We start from the raw sequence: 22,971 nt of genomic DNA, 5'->3' as shown, positions 1-22,971 counted from the left end.
TATTTTCATAGAACTGCCTCCCCAACATCTATCACAGAGCAAGGAGGAAATGAGTTCATAGTGTGAAATCTTCACACAAATATGCTTTTTTCTGCAGACTTCACTGTCACCTGAACATTCTAGTAACAACTTTGAGATTCCTTAGTTCTTTGTTCTTCTCCAGTGACAGACCTGGCCCAGTCAGGAGTTCGGATGAGCATTCGGCCCCATGTTTACAGTGACTCTTCATCTACTTGGCAGTTTCCTCTTGTCCTCATGCCTGTGCTCCACATTCCTCGTCCCACCTGACCTTTCAGTTGAGGTGTTACTGTTTGCCCCCTCTGTCCCCCAGCTCTTCTTTCCCTCATTTTATCACTTCTGATCCTCCACGCATTCTTTGCTTGTAACCTGAGATGTTGGTCTATCCTGGTTTTTTTTTTTTTGTATTTAGTTTTTATTTCATAATCATAAACTTATCTCTGCAATACACCTAGACATGGAGAGGAATAAGGAGAATATGGAACCCGAAGAACTGCAGTGAGAGCACAGAGATTACAGGATATTGTGAGCAAATGGGGTGGAGGGGTGCTCTCCTACAGAAGTGCTCTCCTGAGCTACAGAAGGAAGGATTTGGTGGTTGAAACAAAACATAAAGTCAAATTCATCGCAGTTGTCCACAGTCAGTAATGGGGATCTTCTTGCTGGTCTTGCCATTCTTGGACGCACAGGGCTCCATGGCTTCCACAGCACTCATGCCTTCTCTCACCTTGCCAAAGCCCCCATGCTGCCATCCAGCCACGCAGTCCTGGTAGTGCAGATGAACAACTGGGAACTGTTCATGGTGGGTCCAGCATTTGCCATTGAGAAGATGCCAGGACCTCTATGCTTCAGGACAAAGTTCTCATCTTCCAATTTCTCCCCGTAGATAGACTTGCCACCAGTGCCATTATGGCATGTGAAGTCACCATCCTGGCACATAAACCTGGGAATAATTCTGTGAAAGCAGGAATCCTTATAACCAAATTCTTTCTCTCAAGTGCTCAGAGCATGAAAGTTTTCTGCTGTCTTTGGAACTTAGTCTGCAAACAGCTTGAAGGGACAGGTCCAAGAACTTATCAGTGGCAATATCGAAGAACACGCTGGGGTTGACTGCAGCTGATACCAGAGGACTGTAGGAAGTGGCAGCATCTGCAAAGCTGGTCTATCCTGGTTTTGATGCCTCAGTGCTTTTTTTGTATTTGTTCCTCTCCCTTTACCTTCCATTTAAGTGGTGAGATTCCCTTGCGTTCCAACTGCAGTTCTCTTCTCCCTTCACTTTTTCTTCTCTGGGTGACTTGCGTTATCATCTTGATGCTACCTTGATGATTTCCACCTCGCTGCAGATTCGTGTCTCAGCTCTGTACTGCAGGTGGACTGCACCTGGATGTCCTTCACCTTATCAGTTCACCACTCCTACTGAAACGGTTTTCTTTGTTCCTGGTGTCACTTTTAATGCTTTCCCCATCTACCCATTCTCCTAAGTCAGAAATCAGCATATTCTGTGTGATGTCAAACTTAATTACTGAGAAGGGAAAAATAACCAAAGATATGGAAGAAGTTTTTTTTTTTTTTTCTTTTAAAGTAAAAGTGAGAAAGAATAATGCATACATCTCTATAGAGATACCTTTGAAAACCTGAAGGAACTGGGTGATTTACTAGCAAACTGAAGATTTTCAAAATGCACCCAAGAGAAAGTTGAGCATTTGATAGAGCAGTAGAAGACCCTGGTAGGTGTCGTCCAGCAAGGGTCACAGCTGAACTGATTTTTACCTTTAAAGAACAGATAATTCTAGCAATAATCATCTTCTTCCAGGCCAGAGAAAAAGGTGAAAAAATTTTCATCGTGAAAACTGATGAAAAAAGTATAAAAACCAAATTTGTACACTGTACATGCATGCTGTACAAGAATCCAAATATGAAATTCTAGATAAGTATTGCAAATATAATCTAGCAAATATTACAAAATGATACCTATTATTAAGGAGGGTATAATGTTCATTAATATGAAATTCAATGATGAAATAGGGTTCAATATAAGAAAATCTGCCAATATAATTTATACATCAACAAATTAAAAGGAACTAAGCCACGTAATAGTCTCTGGACACTGAAAAAGCTTTTGTTAATATTTAATTGCCATTCCTAGCAAAAAGACTTATGTAAAATTAACTATAATAACAATTACTCACCAAAATGTAATAGCAAATATACTAAATAGCAGTACAATAAAACTTTTAGTTCAAATCAGGAAATAGGGAGACTATCATCATTAATCTTTAGTATTTTCTTGGAGATTTTAGTGAATGAAATAAGCAACAAAATTAAATAAGTGGTACAAAATTTGGGGAAAAAAGATTTTATATGTATACATGCATGTACACACATGAATATATATATATATTCATGGATGATATGATTTTATACCTAGAAATCCCAAGAGGATCTAATTATAAACTATTAGAATTAATATGAGAATCTTGAAGTGATTGGATATAGGATAAATATAAAAACTTATTAGCTTTTCTGTGTTTTGCCCATCATCACTTACAAATTGAAAAGGGAAAAATATTCCATTCACAATAGCGATAAAGTGTAAAATATTTAGAATAAGTTGAAAAGGAAATGTGAGGGACCTTATATGAAGAAAACTGGAAAATCCTATTGAAGGATGTAAATTAATATCTGAGCAACTAGAAAGATGAACCACAAAAGGCCAGTTCTCCCCAAATTCACATTTAATTCAAATCTAAATTAGAACATCAATTGGTTTTAATTTGAATTGGATAAAATGACTGTGTATTTAAATCTCTAATATTCTGGTATTATAACAATAGACCAACAGTCTGTGGAACAGAGAAAGGAGAAGGAGATAATGTGAGAATGTAATACATGAGAAAGATGATAAATGAATTCAGAAGGACAAAGTGCAGATGAGGGCGGCACCTATGGCTCAAAGGAGTAGGGCTCCAGCCCCATATGCTGGAGGTGGTGGGTTCAAACCCAGCCCAGCCCAAAACTGCAAAAAAACAAAACAAAACAAAGCACAGATGACTTATTTAACAGGTTATACTTGCCTGAGTGGTGTTTATATAAAAATGCATTCCAAAGATATGAAAGGCTTAAATGTTTAAAAGAAAAAATATTATTACAAGAATTTTGGGGGTTTTTTGAGACCCAGCATAGAGTGTAGTGGTGTCATCACAGCTCACAGCAATCTCAGACTCTTGAGGTCAAGTGATCTTCCTGCCTTAGCCTCCTTAGTGACTGGGACCATAGGCACCTGCTACAATGCTTCAGCTAATTTTTCTATTTTTAGTAGAGATGGGGTTTCACTCTTGCTGAGGCTGGTCTTGAACTTCTGAGTTCAAGCAATATTCCCCACTAATCCTCCCTGAGGCTTGAGCCAGGGCACCCTGCCAAGAATATTTTTAGGAGACTAGATGAACACTCTAGGGGTAAGGAAGAAATCAAGAGTGAAAACCTGTGCTCTATACATGAAATTGTAGACATAAAAATCAGTTTCTATTTACTCTGAAACTTTCATTTCCCTCTAACTTTGAAGGATGTTTTCATTGGATAAGCAGTTACTACTTGACAGCCTCATGGCTTTCAGGGCTTTAAGGATGCAGTTCCATGGTTTTCTTGGCTTCCTTGTTTCCGGTGAGAAGTCACCACGTCCCCGAGCCCCTCTTGCTAATGTTTCCTAACCACCCCTTTCTCTGGTTTAGTTTTTCCTGAATGCTTATTGCTGTCTCCACATACTGTATATTTTGCCTATTTATTTTGTTTATTGTTGTCCTTACCACTAGAATTTATGGTAAATAAAGGCAGGGTTTTTTATTTTTGTCAGTTTGTTTTGTGCTGTATTATATAATCTCTTAGCACATAGTGAGCACATTTTCAATGATGAAAAATGGGAACTGGATGAATGAAACGTGTTCTCACGGTAACACTGATCGTTCTGTCCCTCCCCCCTTGCTCTTGCTCTTGTGTTCTCTGTCTCGCATGAGAGTTACCTGGTTCCTCTACTGAGTCGGGAGCTCCTTATGGGTAGGAACTCTTTCTTCTTCTTCTTCGTATCGTTAGCACATAACACAGGGTCTGTCTCATAAAAGGCAGCTAATAAATGTTTGCTGAGCCAACAAGAGTCTGGCCGAGAATGGTTTTCTCTTTATCCTGTCATACATGACTACAGTATTGATGATTTCTTCTTTAGTGCAATCTCATGGCTGGTTGAGTTTGGCACTTGTGAAGGTACCATTTCCAGTATCCATTCAGTGGTCTTTGTTCTGTCCTCATGTTTTGCTGTTCTATCAAGTTTGATAGTGACAATTCTCTACTTCTTGAAAGCACTTCCTCCTGTGTTCCCCATGTTTTTCTCACTGCCTCGTCTCACTCTCCTTATCCCACATCGTGACTGCTGCAGTCCTCTAGGCTTCTCTGCTTGGCTCACCCCTGCTTCTGTTTTGTTTTAATGCCTTGTACCCTGATGGCTGCTAATTCCAAGTCTCTAGTCCTAAACTTTGTCCTGAAAAATCTGTGTTTTTAATGCTTCTCAGAAAGTTTATCCCAAGTATCTTCTAGACTTCAATAGATTTCAAACATTTAGTATCTGTGAAAATGTACCAAGTGTGCTCAGCTTGTCTTTTCTTGCTTGTGGTAGGCACAATCCTCAACTCAGTCTCCAAAGTGAGACACATCGAGGTCATCTCTTTCTGCTCTCATTGACTGTCTGGTTTAGTCAAGTCTCATTCAGGCAGCTCTCTGAGTTCCTTCCACTCCTCTCAGTCCTCCCAGTCCTTGTCCCAAATCAGACGTCATCATCTCATGCCTGCGTGGTGCCACGGTCTCCTTCCTGATATTTCTACTATCAGCCTTCCTTCCTTATTCTGTATTATTGTCTCTAAGACAACCACCAGTGGTATCTTTAAAAAAAAATCAAAGCAACCACAGTTAACAGCAAGAGTCATGGCAGAGGAGAAACAAGTCCAAATATTATTATGACATTTCTTTGCTTAAAAAGCATCCAGCAGGCTCTATAGTACCTGTGGGCTAAAGGCTAAAATTCTTAGCATAGTGTTTTAATTAGACTGTCATTTGCAAGGAAGAGATCTCACTCAAGCTTGCTCAAGTAATGGACTGTACTGTAAAAATAACTGCTGGGGGGGATGGAGACTCCTGGAGATTCAGAACAGGGCCTGAGGTCAGACAGTTCTGATGCTGTCCTGTCCATAGGGCCGTCTGCAGCAGGAGTCAGGCCCCCTTACTCCAGGGCTGTGGTTCTCAAAAGCTGCTGTGTCAGAGTCACTTGGACAGCTTGTGAAAACAGATTACTGGCACCCCCACCTCCAGAGTTCCTAATTCTGATTTAAATTTTCTTTCTTTCTTTCTTTGTCTGAGACAGAGTCTCACTATGTCACCCTTGATAGAGTGCTGTGGTATCACAGCTCACAGCAACCTCCAACTCTTGGGCTTAAGTGATTCTACCAGCCTCAGCCTCCCAAGTAGCTGGGGTGAAAGGTGCCTACCACAACCTCCCCAACTACTATTTTTTTGTATGTGGCCGGCACCCTAACCACTATGCTGTGGGCTCCAAGCCTGATTCAGATTTTCAATGATGCTCCCCATTTATATTTCTAACAACTTTCCAGGTGATCTCTATGTTGCTGTTCTGAGTACCACACTTTGAGAACAGTAGCCTGTAAAGTATATCACATCATTTGGAAAACCTTCTTTGATGATCCCAGTCAGCTGAGTTCTTTCTTTGTAACTTTCTTCATGTTATACAGGGTGTCCATAAATTTTGTGTGCAATTTAAAATAGTTGTGACTTTGTAAGTGTAGGTGATAGAAAAAAATGTGTGAAAGTATTAGAAGAAGAAACACTTACCTTTTTTATTGTTCTTGTTAATTTTCAACGTGTCTACCATCACTACTAATACAAAGGGTAATCCGATTCTGTAGTTCTCGGGAACATTTTCAAGCTGATTTTCAGTAAGAGCAGCAATCATGTCAGTTATCCTAGCTTGCAGGTCTTCTAAAGATCAACATTTGGTTGAATAAACATTAGTGTTCACATGTCTCCATAAAAAGAAATCCAATGGAGTCCAGTGTGATGAGCAGGGAGGCCAAGAAAATGGTCCACCTCTTTCAATCCATGTGTTAGGGAATTTCTTGTGTAGAAAATGTCTAACACGCAAAGCAGAGTGACAGCGAGCACCGTCCTTGTTCAAACACCGTGTTCTCTATCAGTCCTGATTGTTCAAGCTGAGGAATAAAGTAATTTTGCAACATTTCTAAATAGCTATCACCATTAACATGCCCTTCAAAAAAGAATAGCTCTATGACTTGCTCTTTTCCCCAGGGCACACCACACATTAACTTTGGGAGAACGAATCTCTTTCATGTCCAGCACATGCCTGTGGATTTTCAGTTCCCCCAATATGGCAATTATGCCTGTTGACCTTGCCACTAATATGGGGTGTTGCTTCATGGGAGAACATTAAATTACTCAAAAATGCATCATTGTTGCTAAGTTTTTCATTAAACTGTTGACAGAAAGTTAGTCATACTTTATAATCCCCTTCTAATGCCACCTGATGTACTTGAATTTTGTGCACGTTCACGTGAAGTCTCGTAGACTTTGAACGCCTCAGCTCTAGTGCTGCCTGTCTTAATGACTTCTGTGGACTTGCCTCATAGATCCCTTCTACAGATGCTTCAGTTTCCCACTAACACATGACCTGCCAGACCGTGGCTTACCACTGACAGAGCCTTTTCTTTAAATTTTTCATCCACTTGGATATTTAATTCCTATGTGGTGCTTCTTTCTTGTAATAGGTTCCAACCCTTCTTTGGACAGCAGCAGTAGATTTTAGTTCAAACAACCAAAGAACACAATTTACTTTCCCTTCTGGTGAAGCTGTGGGTCAACAGTAATTCTGAAAAATAAGTAATTTTTAAGTTAAATTTCTAAAAATAGAATCACTAAAGACAATAAAAACTCAAGCTTTCTAATCCTTTTTACAAATTCTTTCTATCACATACACTTATAAAGTTACAATTATTTTAAATTTCACATGAACTTTATGGACTTTTGAATAATAGTTCTTGAACTTCAGCATGCTTGAGGGTCACTTGGAGAGACTGTTAAAACAGGGTGCTGGTCCTACTTGGGTTTCTGATTCACTAAGTCTCAGGTGTGGCCCCAGAATTTGCATTTCTAACAAGTTCCCAGAGGATGACATTTTGGAAACCACTGTATTTGAGTAACTGGCTTATGTACTCTTTTCTTTCCTGACCTCGGGTGTCCCTGTTGGTCCCTTGCATTATTCTTTTGTTGACTTGTGACACTTGAACACAGTGCCCAGCTACATGTGTTTTTGGAATAAATTGTTGAGTTGCTGGTCATGAATTCTGAACCCCCTTCTTTGATCTCAGGCCCCTGGCCCCTGGTTCTTCCCTCTCCTTCAATTCTGTGCAATCTGTTTTTGAAAAAGGAAATTGCAGCTTTTCTGTTCTTTCTTGTTCTTTGTCAGTTGTCTTCAGACTTCCTTTGCCTCCTGGCTCAGTCAGAGCGCCTCATGCATTTACTCTCATGTTCTCCTAGCTTCAAGCCTCTCATCCACTTGGCCATCTTTTCGGCCCCCAGCTGTCTGTGTGCCGGGCCATCTGCTCCCACTTCAGACTGCCGGCAGCAGCTGGAGGAAGTCCTCGCTGCCAGTCACCTCTTCTGCAGAACCACCAGGCTATGGGAGTCGACGTCTCAGGACAGCTCTGTACTAGCTCAATCCTGTCCTGGTTGAATTTCTGTAACTCTTTGTTTGTTAAGTTCCTGAAGCTACCACAGTAATCTTTCCTCTTAGCAGCTATATTATTAGGTGGGATAGTCAGTGGGATATTAGGTGGGATGCTCTTCCATCTTCTTCCCTAGCACCCTACTGCCCTTTTTTCAAAATTTTACTCAGGGTCCTTCCCCTGCCTGTATTTGTAGAACATCCTGCTGGTCCTTCTTCTCTACCCCATGGATTGCCCCTCTGGTCGAGGAGCCTCGTTTCTCTCTCACTTTCCTCACCTGAAGAGCTGAAATGCCCTGCCTCTCTGTGCGTGTACTCTCAACAGCAGTCAGGGAGGGCTTCCTTTCTCTTGCTCTGTTCTTCCCCTTCCAGGCTCATGTCTGCTGCCCCCCTCGCCAGCATTGGCCATGTTTGCTGCTTTGCTGACACGCTTGACCTCTGCGGTCTGACGTCCGAGCTCATCCCTGCACTGAAACCTCCCCTCTGCGGTCTGACGTCCGAGCTCACCCCTCCACTGAAACCTCCCCTCTGTGGTCCAGTGGACCCCGGTCCCCATATCCAGCAGGGCGTCTTCAGTCGCGGTCTTTCTGACCGCCTGGAGAATCGGGTGGTGCTGATCCCTGAGCCCTGGTCTCTCCTCCCTCCCCTGCCCCTGCCTTTCCTCCAGAGAGGACACCCACCTTTTGGCTTGGGGTCTTTTTCTCAGTATTATCTCCAGTGCTGCTGCTTTCTAGAAAAGTTGGAATTACCTTTTGTGGATAAATATTTATTACAGTACAGATATTTATATGTACTTACAATAGATTATTTCAGACACTGAAAATTCAACATCTCTGAAAATATCATCTTCCCCTGCAGCACTGTGTGTTGTTTCCTCCTTTGCTCACCGGCCCCCGGGTCCCCTGCCTTCCCCTCGGCCACCACGTCCCGGCCCAGGGGGCGGTTGCTGGGTAGAGCCTGTTGAGTATACTTTTGGGTTTATTTCTTTCAATTCCCTTTCCACCTTTCTTTCATTTTTTATTCTTTTACCATAGATTCACAATTTGTAATTGTATAAAATTGTGGGGGTAAAAGTGGTGTTTTAATTTATAAATACAGCGTGGAATAATTAAATAAAGCCGGTTAACATATTCATTACTTCAAATTCTTAACTTATTTTTTGTGGAGAGAACATTTGAAGTTTACTCTTAGTAGTTTTGAAATATATAATGCTGTTATATAACCATAACCATATTTTCCGTGCTGTGTGATAGAACTCAGAAAGAATCCCTCCTGTGTGTGATGTTATATTTTAACCATCATCTCCTGTTCTCCTCACCCCCAGCCTCTGTAACGGCAGAGAGCACAGTGCCCCAGAGGGATAGGCACAGAGGGACAACACCCTGTGTCCCCCGCTTTCTTTTTTTTTATTGAATGGTAACTATGTACATTAATGTCCCCCGCTTTCTTAAGGGCACACTGTGCTGTCTCTCACCTGGACTCTTGGGTTAACATTCAGTGTTTGTCTCTTGCGTCTGTTCCATCCTTACCCAGTGCTGGTTCGTGAAGTGAGCGCTGATGATACTGACCACTCAGACGTCTAACCATTCTCTAAACCACGAGAATAAGGCGCCAGCTCCATAGGATGACTTTCAAGACCTTTGCTTGTATTTTTGCCTCCTCTCAATCTAGCAGTCCAGCCGTCTGCTGTGGGATCCCTGCAAGATTTGTGCTCAGTGCTCACCAGACTCTGCCATATTTGCAGAAACTCTTTATTTGCCAGTCGCTGCTTCTCCCTGGATTGCCTTCTAAATTCTGCTTGTCTCAAAGAGCAGCAACTGCTGGGAAGCTTCTTCTGTTCAGTGCTGAGGCTCCTTCACTTTGTTCCCAGACATACTGTTTGGGCTTCTCAGCTCGCGCCTGTTAGCGCTTTGTCTGCTTGTTTATTCAAGAGAACACTTTGAGTCCTGCCCTATGCCAAGGTGTGGGTGATAGTTACATGTGTCCCCCAGAGTAAATGCTACGTGAGGATGAAATGTGGATGCGAGTGGAGCTCTCTGGACCTCTCACAGCACTCAGTACCTGCTTTGCCTGGGAGATGAGCAAGGCATGCTATATTTAAATATAGTTGGACTGAAATGAAAAGCACCCCGATTGTGCAAGTGAAAACTGTGGTGGGTAGAGCATGGGTAGTCCTTGCCACAGTGATGTGAGAGTTAGCAGTGTGTGAGCATGGAAAGTACAATGGTACTCAGGGAGCTCCTGCTTTGGGGGTTATTTTGAAGTGATTAAGTTGTTAAAATTAGGAAAATTATACCATTGCCAGTTGGTACCACAAAAGAAGACATCATTTACAATAGTGTGTTGTGAACTTGGCTGGTTGCTGCTAACAATTGTTCTCCCATCTTCTAAGATGTTTCCTGATGAAGCTGGCTGGAGCCACATGCAACGTAGCTTACAATGAAGTTGAAATAATGGCATGAAGGGTGTGTTTATGGATAATGGAATTGGAAAAGGACTGCCCGGAGACGGGTGTCTTCAGATTTACATGGCTCTGTCCTTAGGGTTGATAATTTATTCATTCTTAGTCCCCCTGGCATTTCATTTTTAATTTTAGTTCAGAAAATTACTAATAAATATTCTGTAGTTTCCTAGAACTGGATATTCTTGTTGCCAGAGTAAGAGGTTCTTGTCTCATTAATTTTTCAATCTATGCGCTCTGAGAGGGAGCCAGTGGGGAGGCTGAGTGGGCAGCATGTGGAAAAGAATTGCTTCTCTTATAAGGTTTCTAACATGGGGGCTTCTAATAGGATATTTCTGTAAATAAAATTGGGGTCCCTCAAGGTTGCGGTTATCTGGCCTGGCAGGTATCACACTCAGCGTGTGAGCCCTTTTTGCAAGTGTGACATTGCTGTGTGAGCCTATTAGGCATTGTGAGCACTTGGTAGAAAGAGTAAGTCTGAGGACTGACTGTGTGTCTCTGTTCTTCAGTCGATAAAGCCAGGAGGTGTGTCATTTATAAAGTAACACTGTGTGAACACGCCGTTGAGAAAATTAGTCACCCTACCAGCCGTGGAGCCAGCCCAGCACTGCACCTGCCTTTCCCTGGCTTGTGTTCTCATCTTCTTTATTTTGCTACACCATTAGGTTTTCGTTCCTCAGAGACTGACCCTTCCATCCCACTGTCCAGTCCAGAGTTGAGTTCTCTCTCTGAAAACTTCCCTTGACCTTTATTTCTGTAGGTGCCTCCCAACTGTGAATGGTCTGGTGGCAGCTCTGGCTGAGTCGCCACCCACCCCCTTGCCTCCTGTGGGCCTGTGGCTGGGTTTGCAGGCAAGAGAGGTCATTGTGATCAGGGGAGACACTGGTTTGTGGCCACTGGGTTTGTAAACGAGGGCACGCTGCCAAATGTGACATGTACAGCCACTGCAGCCCCAGGTAGTAGTTACCAGCATAGTGGGAAGCTAAGCCTTAGAGCAATTTATCATCTCACAGTAAGTGCGCTTGGCTTTGCTCAGTGACTTGGGCTTCTGCCGTCTTACTTTCCTAACATTTTACTTGACTGCCTTACATTTGTTTTCTGTGTACTTTGCTTTGAATTTCTTGCCTTTGCTCTTGCCAATCTGATGAATAAGCCAACAGACCTTAGGGGCATAGAGAAGAACAAAGCAAAATTCAGTGGCCGGTAGAGCATAAGTGTGTCATCTCAGTAGGCTCAGGTTGTCACTTTTTGTGAGAGAAGTTGCTGTGGTTCTTGCCGATCTGCAAAATTGACTGAGGCCGAGTAAACCAAACACTTGGGGCTTGTTGATGAAGCTGGGGGGGTCTTCTTTGCTTTTAGAAGAAAGGAAATATACATGTACCACTAATATGGCCAGAGAAAAAAGAGATGACCTTGCTTATTCGATTGCAAGAGAAGGTGTATGGATAAAGATCCAGCACCCTCTTATTGGGGAATGGTTCCACCACGGTGCCCTGGTTGTCCTTGCAAACATCCCAGTCAGCAAGGTAGGCCGGGCTTGGCTGCATGTTTTGTGTATTGGGAGACTTGCCGTGACCCTTATTTTCATTTGCCCTGGGCCTCCCTGGGATGCCATTTTCAGGCCCAGGTCTTGTCGTCTCCGGGTTCTGGAGGCCTTTTGCCTCGGCTCTCCTTGGGGTCCAGCTGCATGCTGTGGAGCGGCCGTGCATCACAGTCTCTGACCGTCCATGTTGCAGCATGTGGTCCCTGTTGTTTTAGTGTCACTGTGCATGGGAACCCGCCCCCTTAGTTGTCTATGTAAATGGAATGAACTCTCTAAAAATAAAAAAGGACTCAGTTCCTCAGCAGCCAAATCTGGCAGCCTTTGTCTTGCATTGCTTGGCAGATCTCATCAGCTCAACAAACAGTTTTTTTCTTTAAATTTTTGTTGTTTTCTGATGATTTTTATTCATATGTAAACATACACTGTGCTCGAACTGTGCTTAATTAATATTTACAAAGTAATATGTGATCACAACCAGGATTTATTTGACTTCTGTCATTGAATATTTAGATTTCTTCCTAACTTCACACTATTATGAAACCTGCATTTATTCCTTTTGCCTTTTTAAAATAAAATATTAAAGTTGAGATGAATAGATCAATGAATATTAACATCTTCTTTTTGGCTATAAATACGTATCGTCAACATGACTTTCAAAACTTTTAATCAAATTTACAAATTTGATTGAGCTTATTAATTTCCTTGCAGACTTAATTTTACGGTGCTGATAAACTTAAAAATTACTAATGCAGTAGGCATTGCTGTTATATCTTTATTTATATGGGCTAACATGAGACAGTATTGCATAGTGGAAATGCCTGGGCTAGAATTTTGTTTAAATTCGGGCTTTTCCAGCTGTTGGAGCTGCGTGACTTCTGTGACCTTCATTTTTTTAGGTTTGTAGAATGGAGTTATTAATCTAATATTCAGTGTTGTAAAGAGTGGAAATGTACTTATTCACACATATATTTTCACACAAACACATATATACATGTGCACCCCCCATACCTAATTCGGTACCTGGCATATAATAAGTGTGTATTAACTGACAGATACCATACAATCAAATATACTTTGCATATTATAGAATGTTTGGCAGCAGAGTAATAACTGCAACCTTTTGAGTATAGTGAAAAGGAATGGAATTTAGGATTCACAAATGTACATATATCTGATATTCTATAAAGTAAATGCCATATCTGTAGTATGTCTGAGAAAATTGCATAACAAAGTTAATTTTAGTGCCTGAAGCTGTCTCAGAATTGTCCCTTCTTTCCAGGAGACTGAGAAATGAGTTGGTCATGATAGAAATCTTTGAATTTGTTTGTAAGGCCAAAGTGCCATTCTGCCTGCCTTTCCTTTAACTCTTTAAGCAGATCTTTATAGCCAGGTGTGATTGTAGCTCCAGAGATACAATAATGAATAAGCCAAGAAGGTCCCTTCTTTCTAGAAGTTTACATTCTAATCCAAAATAAACAAACTGATTAATTTCAGCCAAAATAATGAAACAACATGGTGAGAGACAGAGGCGTAGGAGAATCCCTGCAGAACTCAGTGGCTGGGGGGCCTGTCCATGGGCTCTGAAGTGAGTGGACGGAATTCCCTCATTTTATTTGCTGGTACCAGATTGTTGAGTAATTCTCTTGCTTCAGTAAAATACTTAATTCATTGGAAGTCTTTATTGTTTGTATTATGTATTCCTTTTCTGATAAATTTTAAGATTCCTTGCATACATATGTGATCACAAAAGGTAGTCTTAGATAATTTACTTTTGGTGAAATGATATATGACAATTGCAAATATGATTAAATTGAGAAATTACATGCAATCTTTTTAGGAACACAGCTGTTACAGAAAATGAGATAGGTATCTGTATTTCCTTTAGAGCCCACACTGCTGTAATGTTTTTTGCAAAGCACGTAATTGCAATTCAGTGGAATGCTTTTGTGAAAATTGAGAAGTTGAATAATCTTCTCAGAGCATCTTCAGGGTTTGTCAAATAGCATTTTCTGTTTAGCAAAATAAAACATCCCCTGTTGTGATAGAACCAGTGCAAACCTTTCAGCATTATAATGGGCCTATACACTGTAAGCCCTTGATGGAAATCGTCCTGTGATGTCTGGATATTTTCAAACAAAACAAGAAAATCCCCCGGTAGCAATTGTTAATCTTATTTGTGATTAAAATGCTTTTAAAAATTATCATACTTTAGTACGTATATTTCTTGGCACTAACAAGTTTGTGGCTGGTAGTGAATGTTAATGTCCGTACTTCTTGTATGTCTATTTTTTAGCTATAAATTGATGCAGTGCTTTTCTTTGTTAACTGAGTTTAAATTACTCCCTTTTGTTGTCTAGGATATATATGGCCATCAAGGGAAAATGGTGTATATTATTTTTCTTTCATCTTCTAGGCCATAGTTAAATTGTTGGAGGTCAGAAAATATTTTTTAAATGATTAAAAGCCATACGAATTATTCCTGCCCAACTTGACGGATTTTGCGTTTGTTATTCCATCAGGTTGCTTTATTGTCTCGAGAGAATTTGACTGTTTGACTGAGGGGGTATCCTACCACCTGTCATCACCAATGCTGATGCAATTCTGACCTTTTACCATCTGTACCTTCTCCGGGATTGTTTTGCAGCAAGATAAATGTTGAAATTAATACTCGGATAGCACTTTCTGACCAGTACTTATAGAGAATTTAAAAAACATATAAAGCTATAAGGAAAGAACTTATTTACAGACATTCTGCCATCCACATATGGCTGCTGTTGACACTTCCCTGTTTCTTTCCAATTGCTTTTTGGCATGAGCACGTTTATGCATCGTGCCTGTCATGTAAAAGGTGCTTTATAACTATATGAATAAATGTATGTTTTAATATATGTAATAATTTGCCTATACGCTTTTGTTCTTATTTTATTTGTAATTGATGAATAATAATTGTGTATGTTTACAGAGGGCATGTGATGTTTTGATACATATTTATGTTGTGGAATGATTAGATCAAGGGGAACATATTTATTGCCTCACACACTTACCATTTTTTTATGGGTGAGAACATTTGAAATCTGTTCTTGCAGAAATTTAGAAATATAAAATACTTTATTAACTACCTTTACCATACAGTGCAATAGCTCTAAGACATATTCCTCAGTCTAACTGAAATTTTGCACCCTTTGAAATAGCATCTCCCCCTTGTTCGTTCCTTACTTGCCAGCCCCTGCTGACTACCTCACTAAGTTCTACTTCTGTGAGTTTGACTTTTTTATATTCTGCATATGTGAGACCGTGCTGTATTTGTTTTTCTGTGCCTGGCTTATTTCACTTAGCATAAATAAGGACACAAAACTATACATATTTAGTATATGTACCACACACACACACATATGACCTAAAAATACACAGTTTTGTGTAGTAGACTGAAAACCATGCTTATAGGAACAGTCACTGGTTCTTGAGGGAAGCGCTGGGAGCGGGACAATCTCCTGGCTGGCATGAAGATGTTTTGCAGGCTGGAGACAAGCCCTCAAGCAAGTAGGTGCTGTAATGAGATAAGATCAGTCACTCCTTAGCAAGCAGGTGTTGGACTTTGAACATTTGTAGTGCAGCAGGGTGGGAGTTGAGCCCACAGGAAAGAGCATGTAGGGATGCTTAAGCATGTCATCTTTGTATGTGGGGCTCCCCCACATCTGTTGTATAGCCTTTCAATAAATAGCTGCTGCGGAGGTAGCTGGGGGTTTCTGCAGCCATGAAGGAGGTTACCTGGTGGCTCGGCTCTCCTGCACCTCTGGGGACTCCACCTCTTGTAAGCTTGTACATTCATTGGCCTGCATATCAGTTGTTTCATGTGTGTGGTGCTGGCGTGGCCACAGTGGCACTGACAGTTTTGTGTCTAGTAGTTTTTTACTTAGGCCAGAAAGAATTATCAAGATATTTTATTAATTGTGTACAAAATAAAAAATATAGTTTTCAGTACTCTCATGTATGTATGTATCATAGTTTATTTAACTTCTCTCCCATATTCATACTACCTTGTTGTTGTGATGTGATGCATTACTCTTACCATCAACTTATATGTTTGCTTGATTATCTCAGTCTTTAATCCTAGGGGAAGATTTACTATGGAGTAGACTGTAAACTGGAAACAATTTTTAATCCTTTGTGCCATATTTTTAATACTTAAAATGATATTTTTATTGAATTACAAAGATATAGAACTTGATTAAATTAAAAAGCTTCTGCACAGCAAAGGAAGGGATCAGTAGTGCAAATAGACAACCCACAGAATGGGAGAAAATATTCACAGACTCTATCTGATAAAGAACTAGTATCCAGAATACAGAACATAGGATAAAGAACTCAAACAAACCAGCAAGCAATAAACAAGGCTGTTAAAATGTGGGCAAAAGACTTGAATAGAAGTTTTTCAAAAGAAGATAGATAAATGGCCAACAAACATGAAAAAATGTTCAACATCACTAATCATCCAGGAAATGCAAATTAAAACCACAGTAAGATGTCTTCATAAGCTAGTTAGAATGGATTTTATGAAAAAGTTCAAAACAACAGATATTGGAGTGGATGTAGAGAGAAAAGAACACTTATAAACTGTTGGTAGGACTGCAAATTGGTATAACCTCTGTGGAAAACAGTATGGAGATTCCTCAAAGACCTAAAAAGGATACCTACCATTTTAGACAGGAATCCTACTGCTGGGTATCTACTCAAATGTCATGTTATCAAAAAAGACATTTGCACTTAAATGTTTATTGCAGCACAATCCACACTGGGAAGATGTGGAATCAACCTAATTGCCCCAAAATTCATGAATAGATTAACAAAATGTAGCATGTATATGTAATGGAATACTACTCAGCCATAAAATGAAATGTATTAATGTCTTTTGCAGCAATCTGGATGGAAGTGGAAACTATTCTCCTAAGTGAATATCTCAAGTTAAATATCTCAAGAATGGAAAACCAAACACCATATGTACTCTCTGATAATTTGTAACTAATTGATAGGCACCTATGGGTACAGAAAGAAGTAAAAATCATTAAGAATCAAGAAGGGGGATGGTAAAAACCTACTTAACAAGTACAACAAACACCATGCAGGTGATGGGACACTTACAGCCCCAACTAAGGCATTACAAAGCTGTTCATGTAACAAAAATGTTTGTACTCCCTTAATATATTGATATTTAAAAAAGAATTAGAAAAAAGGTTAACCCTTCACTTAGAAAAATTTAAAAGCAGAAAAATGAGAATAGGGAAAAATTATTTATAATCCTGGCACTTAAAGAGGACTTCATTTAAGGTTTCGAATTAGATAATATTAGTCTTTTTAATCCATTACATATTTATCAAAAAGGATCAATTTCTTTTCTAAACTGCTTTTTTCTGTCCACTTAGTAGTTTATTATGAACATAGTCCTTCTCTCCATTAGACAGTCTGCCATCATGTCATTTTACTGCCTATTATGAAAATGACTTGTCTCTACAATGCATCTGATTAGCTCCCCATTGGTAAACCTTTAGTTTGTTTCCAGTGTTTCATGATTATTCAGAGTTGTAGGGAAAAAAATCTCCTGTGTTTTGCCCCTTGGGCACATCTACTATGATTGCATTAGGTTGGATTTCTGGAAAGAGAGTTGTTGATTCAAATTGTAGGAATGATTTTTAAGGCATTTGCCAAATATGGCCACATTGCCTTTAGACAGGTTATACAATTGATGAGCACATCTAAAAGAGGTATGAAATTAATGAAGTTAACCAAATTACTTGCCAGAAAACCTGTTCCTGTTGCTCCTCTTTGAGAGGAGCAAGAGGGCACTTATTTTCAGTGATCATAAGGTATCTCTGTTAGGGTGGGATGTATTCATAAGTCTGTTTCAAAACAGGAAAAGCTGATTAGGGAGTGAGTAGATGATTTTACAAAATGTTCACAAAAAGTAAAGATAGAAGGCTCTTACTAGTTGCTGGGTCGTCTTCTTACCAGTTTAATTAATGAGCCTGCTTCTTGACTTTATCTTCAATTAAATTTTATTGTTTTTCTGTAATTAATTGTTTCAAGAAAAGTCATTGTGTTTTCTCTTCTGCTCTCTTCAGCAGCTACCCAGGAAGCGTGGTCTTGGGAGCGGTACTTGAGAGAACAGAAAGCCGTCGCAGCCCCCGTTGAATTGTTTTCTAAGGTCAGTCACCAAACATCTATTTTTGCAAGGAATCAACATTAAGAGATTTAATTTAAGTTGCCCACACAGCTCACCAGCTTACCTGAATTTGTAGGATCTGCTGACAGACAATCCAACCAAGGGCATCAGATCCTTAGTGTTCTAGAGTGTGGGCTGGAGCCCAGCATGGCCACATGCCAGCTCTGTGACCTTAGGAAACTCATTAAACCTTGGTTTCCTCATCTGTAGTGTAGGAGAAGTATCCTCCCTACCTGTCTGGGTTGTTGGAGAACTAAATCAGCTGTACCCATAAGGGCATAGGCCATAATAGGGGGTGTTAGGTTTTGTTGTTATCTGATAATCCTCTTTCTATTCTTCTGTTCTGAGTTCTCAGTGTTTCAGGGGAATTTAGGTGAAAAATTCTACTGGACTTGCATTACTTTGCATTTTAACCTGCAGCAGGAAGCTGAAGCTTTTTATTTGTCTTACTTTTCATGACATCTGTTGAGTTAGATCTAGTGTTTATCACTGTGAAAGGACCAGTATTTGTAATTCTGGACATGACAATGGACTGGAGGAGGAGAGGTGTAGCATAGAGGAAAAGGAAGGGAAACCATGGATCAGGGCCTCCTGTTCAAGAATATGCTTCTGCTGCCTGGGTAATAGGCTTCACTAATAGGGTGAAGGTCATGTCATGGAAATTGGAAACGTCCAGAGCAGTGGCTCTTAACAGTCTTCACATTAGAAGCTTCTGTGGAGCTCTGGAAAGCACAGAACATGGGTCTCCCTGAGACTTGCTAGATCAGAGCCTCAGGCGCTGGGGCCCGGAGCTGTGTATTTGGAGAACCTTTGCAGGGCGTGCTATGCAGGTCCGTGGCCCACTGCCAGTGGTTCCTGTGCAGTTTCTGCCTAGGCGTCCGTTCCCTGCTGCCCCACATTGCTGCTGACTGACAAGACTTAGGGAGTTTGTTCCACTCACAGCCTGTAGGGCATGAGGTGTCCCCCCTTCCGCCTTTTTCCTCCTTTCCTTTCATGTCCCCTCACAGTGCCCGCTGTGCCGAGCATGCTCGGATCATCAGGCCGTGCTGAGTGGCTCCTGGAAGCCTCTTCTTACTTCGGAGTATAGGTTTTTAAAGGCGTTTGGCTTGGACCAGCTCTGTCCGGTGTCACGGCTTCCTTTCCCTCTCCGCGTGCCCATTCCATGTCCTGGCCGTGGGGTCACTGTGGGCCTGGAGGGTGGAGCAGGAGCTGCTTGAGGCCTGTCAGGGACCGCAACACCTGAGGGCAGATGTGATCTGGTTAGGGTTCTACCAAAGCACACGGGCGAGGTTTGTGACCCCTTGGCTGTGCCTTGGGAATCAGACCTGTGCGGTGTCCACAGATCAGGGTCTCTTACCTCCATCCAGGATTAGGTCAGCTGTGTGGCTGGCCTGCATCTCAGCTGGTCGGCGCATCAACATCATTGTCAGTTTCTCCTTTATGATCCTGTAAGGGCCGTCAGCCAGGGCAGGGGCACTTGCAGAATTGAAAGTTTCTCCTTCAGACTTTCCTTCGTGTCCTGGTATCAACTACACAGATGACCTAGGGGCAGATGTGGGACCTCTGTTCCTGAGTGGATCTGCCTGGTGGTGCTGGGAGCTTCACAGTGGCAGAATGTGGGTCATGTAGCTTCACCCAGGATGGCAGAAGAGGGTCCGGGAGGTACTGAGAGGAAGAGTGTTGGTGGTGGTCTTCTGTGGTGGGGGTTTGCGGGGGTGCATGGGGTGCAGGGGCACTGCTGGGTGGTTTATTGGCTGATAACATAACTTTAAAGTGGTAATTCCTCAAGTTTTTAAACTTTAATATTCATCATCTCTGAAGGTGACAGCAAAGCATTAGTGCAATGTTTTTCAACCTTTTATTTTTTAATCTCACAGCACACTTGAACCTATAGTTAAACTTAATTTAAAGAAAGAATTAAAAAAGAATATACTTGCTGTGCTTTGAACTTCTTTAGAAATTAATTTAATGAATGATCTTTAAACATTTTTATGGCACAACTAAGATCCTCTTGCAGCACAGCGGTTGAAAATCACTGCGTTAGTGGGTAAGAAATGGGCACGTTTGGCTTGTTGGCCTTTCTCTACACCCAGGATCTAACAGCTAAGCGACTGTTATCTTCATGGTTCTGTGTGCGCAGAGGGCTGCGTAGGACTCCCTGAAATGCCAAGGAGGGTACGACACGGTGCCTTGGGATGTTGCCTGCTAGTTGGGAGATATGCCCCTAATAACACAGTAGCAATGTGAGGTAGGACATACAAGTAATGAAGTTTTTAGGCATCCCATGTGTGAGATGAGACCCTGTCTGACCCCTAAATGAGAATTAGGTTCACCAGTTACCATGTCTGACTTGTCCCCGTGACCGAAGAAGATGCTTGTGTTTAAGATACAGTATTACTTTTCAGTTGATACTTGTATTTTAGGATGAAATAAACATTGTTTATAATTGAAAATAGGTTTTATGATGTAATCAAAAGGCAGATGGTTCATGTCACCCTTCCAAGAGCAGCATCGGACAGAACTCTGAGCGTCAGTTCTGTATTGACGTTGGGCTCTTGACTGTGACTGTTCACTCTCCTCGTCTACATGCTGTAGTAATGTTGCTGGATCAGCCAGCTGAGATGGGATGCTTCAGCCTTGACGCTGAAATGTTAAGAATAGAAGTTAAAATAGTTTGCAGATTTTGAGTGGTAAACTATTTCAAAGATATGAAAGCATTACTTTACATTTAATATGTAGTTTTTATAGTTTTTATCCTAACATTCAGATTTTAGAAGCTGTATCAAAGCCACACACTCGATTCCATCGTGTAAATGAGATATGTGTTTTACCAAGAAAGTTTGTGTGTGTGTGTGTGTATATAATTTTTTTTTAGGAGAGTATGCCTTTTTCATTTGCACACAGGTTTGTGAATACCTATAGGTCTATTTTAAACTTCTTTCTGTGTAAGACAAAGTAAAGTGTTTTATCTTGTATAATTTATTTTACCATCTGGGGTAACGAGTATACAAGGATGTAAACACCTTCTGTTGACATTGTAAATTTAAAAACATCTTTTCCTCATTATCGGTGAAATGTGCCTACCTTGATTTGATTTAAAATTCAAGGTATTGTTTTCTTGTTTGTTTTGAGGTTGGTCTGGAAAGCTCTTCTCTCTCACTTCTCCCCGCCAGCCCGCTCGTGGGCACAGGCGCTTCCCTGGAGCGCCCGTTCTCCCTTTTGCTCATCACATCAAGCCCACCTGTGTCTGCTTGGAAGTGACACCACTGCAGTCTCGCCCCGGCTGCAGATGTGTCTGGAAACAGAGTGGTCAGGCTGGTCCACGTGCTGGCTCCGGCCTCATTGCTCAGTTCTTACCCACATTTGAAGGCCTTTGTGCTCCCTTTTGCACCATGAACCTCCTGGGTCCATGTTCCTCCTCCTCCCTTTGCAGGAAGCTGTCTCTGCCTGTTCACTGTGGTCCACTGCCCTGTCCTTACTGTGCAGCTGCCACCTGCCCGCCTGACGTTGGCGGAGTGAGGAGCAGGACAGCAGCGACAGAGAGACCAGTGCCAGCTCCTATGTTACCTGGCCAGAGCAGTGCCCAGATCGCCACCTGCACCAGCCAGCACTCTGCCAGTGGGTGGCACCTACAGTGTCAGCTGGCCCCACTTTTGACCCCCAGACTGGTGTTTTTCTCTCCCAGCCCGCATAGGGGTGCCAGGAAGACAGACTGGACATGGGCAGGGACTCAACCACATTTTAAAATACTTTGCTGTTTCAGAACAAAATGAAAGTCATCACGAGAAAAGTTAAAACTCTTTGGAACTTTGTATACAGAGGGTGCCAAAAAATGTATACACGTTTTTTAAAAAGACAGAAACCATATTTAATTTGTAACAATATATACTGATAATTGCAGAGGTCAAGGGTGACTTTTCGAATATTACAATTTTGACTTCTGCTTAAAAGAGGTATTCAAAAATGACTTGGATTCATCTTTTGTTATCAGTATATATTATTACACTTTTTTCCTTTCTTAAAATGTGTATGTATTTTTGGCACCCTCTGTCTACTCTCATAGCTTGGTAATATAGTCTTAATTTGAATTCCATATACTTTATTACTGTGTTAATTTCCTATTGCTGCTGTAACAAATCGTTACCAATTCAGTGGCTTAGTAGCTTAAAACAATACAAATTTATTATCTGTAAATTCAAAAGGTTAGATATTGGCAGTGAGCTGGTGAGGCCACATCCTCTCTCCGTGTCCCTTCTCCTTGGAAGAGTCTCCTTGTCGGTCTCCTCTCTGGCCCTCGGCCTCCCTCTTACAGGAGGACCCTGGGATGACATTGGGGTTCCCCAGACAATCCAGGACAGTCCCCATCTCAGGATACTTCACTTAGCCATACCTGTAAGGTCCTATTTGCCACAGAAATAACATAGCGACAGCTCGGGGATCAGGCTGGAGGTGTAACTTTGGGGTCTAAACACAGACACCATCTTCTTTTCTTTGCTGTCCCTGCTTGTCCTGCCCCTGGCCTGAGTGACTTGCTGTGGATTGGCCCCCTGTCCAGTTGTCCTCTGGTGCCACACCTATTGTAAACCTGATAATGCAGCTTCTCAGGCACTCTGCTCCTTCCCTCGGACAGACAGGTCCCCTCTGCTCTACCCCTCCAAGCCCAGCCCTCCCTTCCTGGGGATTACAGCATCTCATGGCCACTGTTGCTGCCTGTCACCTCACTAGAGAGTGTGGGCATCTCTGCTCACACCACTCCCCCTGCCTCACTAGAGACTGTGCATCTCTCTGCTCACACCACTCATCCCCCCTCACTAGAGAGTGTGTATGTCTCTGCTCACACAACTCACTAGAGACTGTGCATGTCTCTATTCACACCACTCACCCCCGCCTCACTAGAGAGGGTGGTGTGTGTGTCTCTGCTCACACCACTCATTCCC

The 22,971-nt window shown here is 41.6% G+C and overlaps 1 protein-coding gene and 1 pseudogene across 2 annotated transcripts in view; one reads left to right on the top strand and one right to left on the bottom strand.

The window, feature by feature from the left end:
• The window catches only part of L3MBTL4 (L3MBTL4, histone methyl-lysine binding protein), a 355,410-nt gene that overhangs the window by 37,374 nt on the left and 295,065 nt on the right, over positions 1 to 22,971 (top strand). For both annotated transcript variants that reach the window (XM_023514432.1, XM_003792016.1), the window contains exon 4: positions 17,934 to 18,016. In XM_023514432.1, coding sequence (XP_023370200.1) covers positions 17,934 to 18,016 — 83 coding nt within the window. The remainder of the gene's footprint in view (positions 1 to 17,933; positions 18,017 to 22,971) is intronic.
• On the bottom strand, positions 641 to 15,656 carry LOC105887177 (annotated as a pseudogene).

This window comes from Otolemur garnettii, unplaced genomic scaffold (genome assembly GCF_000181295.1).
Source record: "Otolemur garnettii isolate 467f Iridium unplaced genomic scaffold, OtoGar3 scaffold00053, whole genome shotgun sequence".
Taxonomy (NCBI): domain Eukaryota; kingdom Metazoa; phylum Chordata; class Mammalia; order Primates; family Galagidae; genus Otolemur; species Otolemur garnettii.
This window is presented reverse-complemented; position numbering and strand designations above follow the sequence as displayed.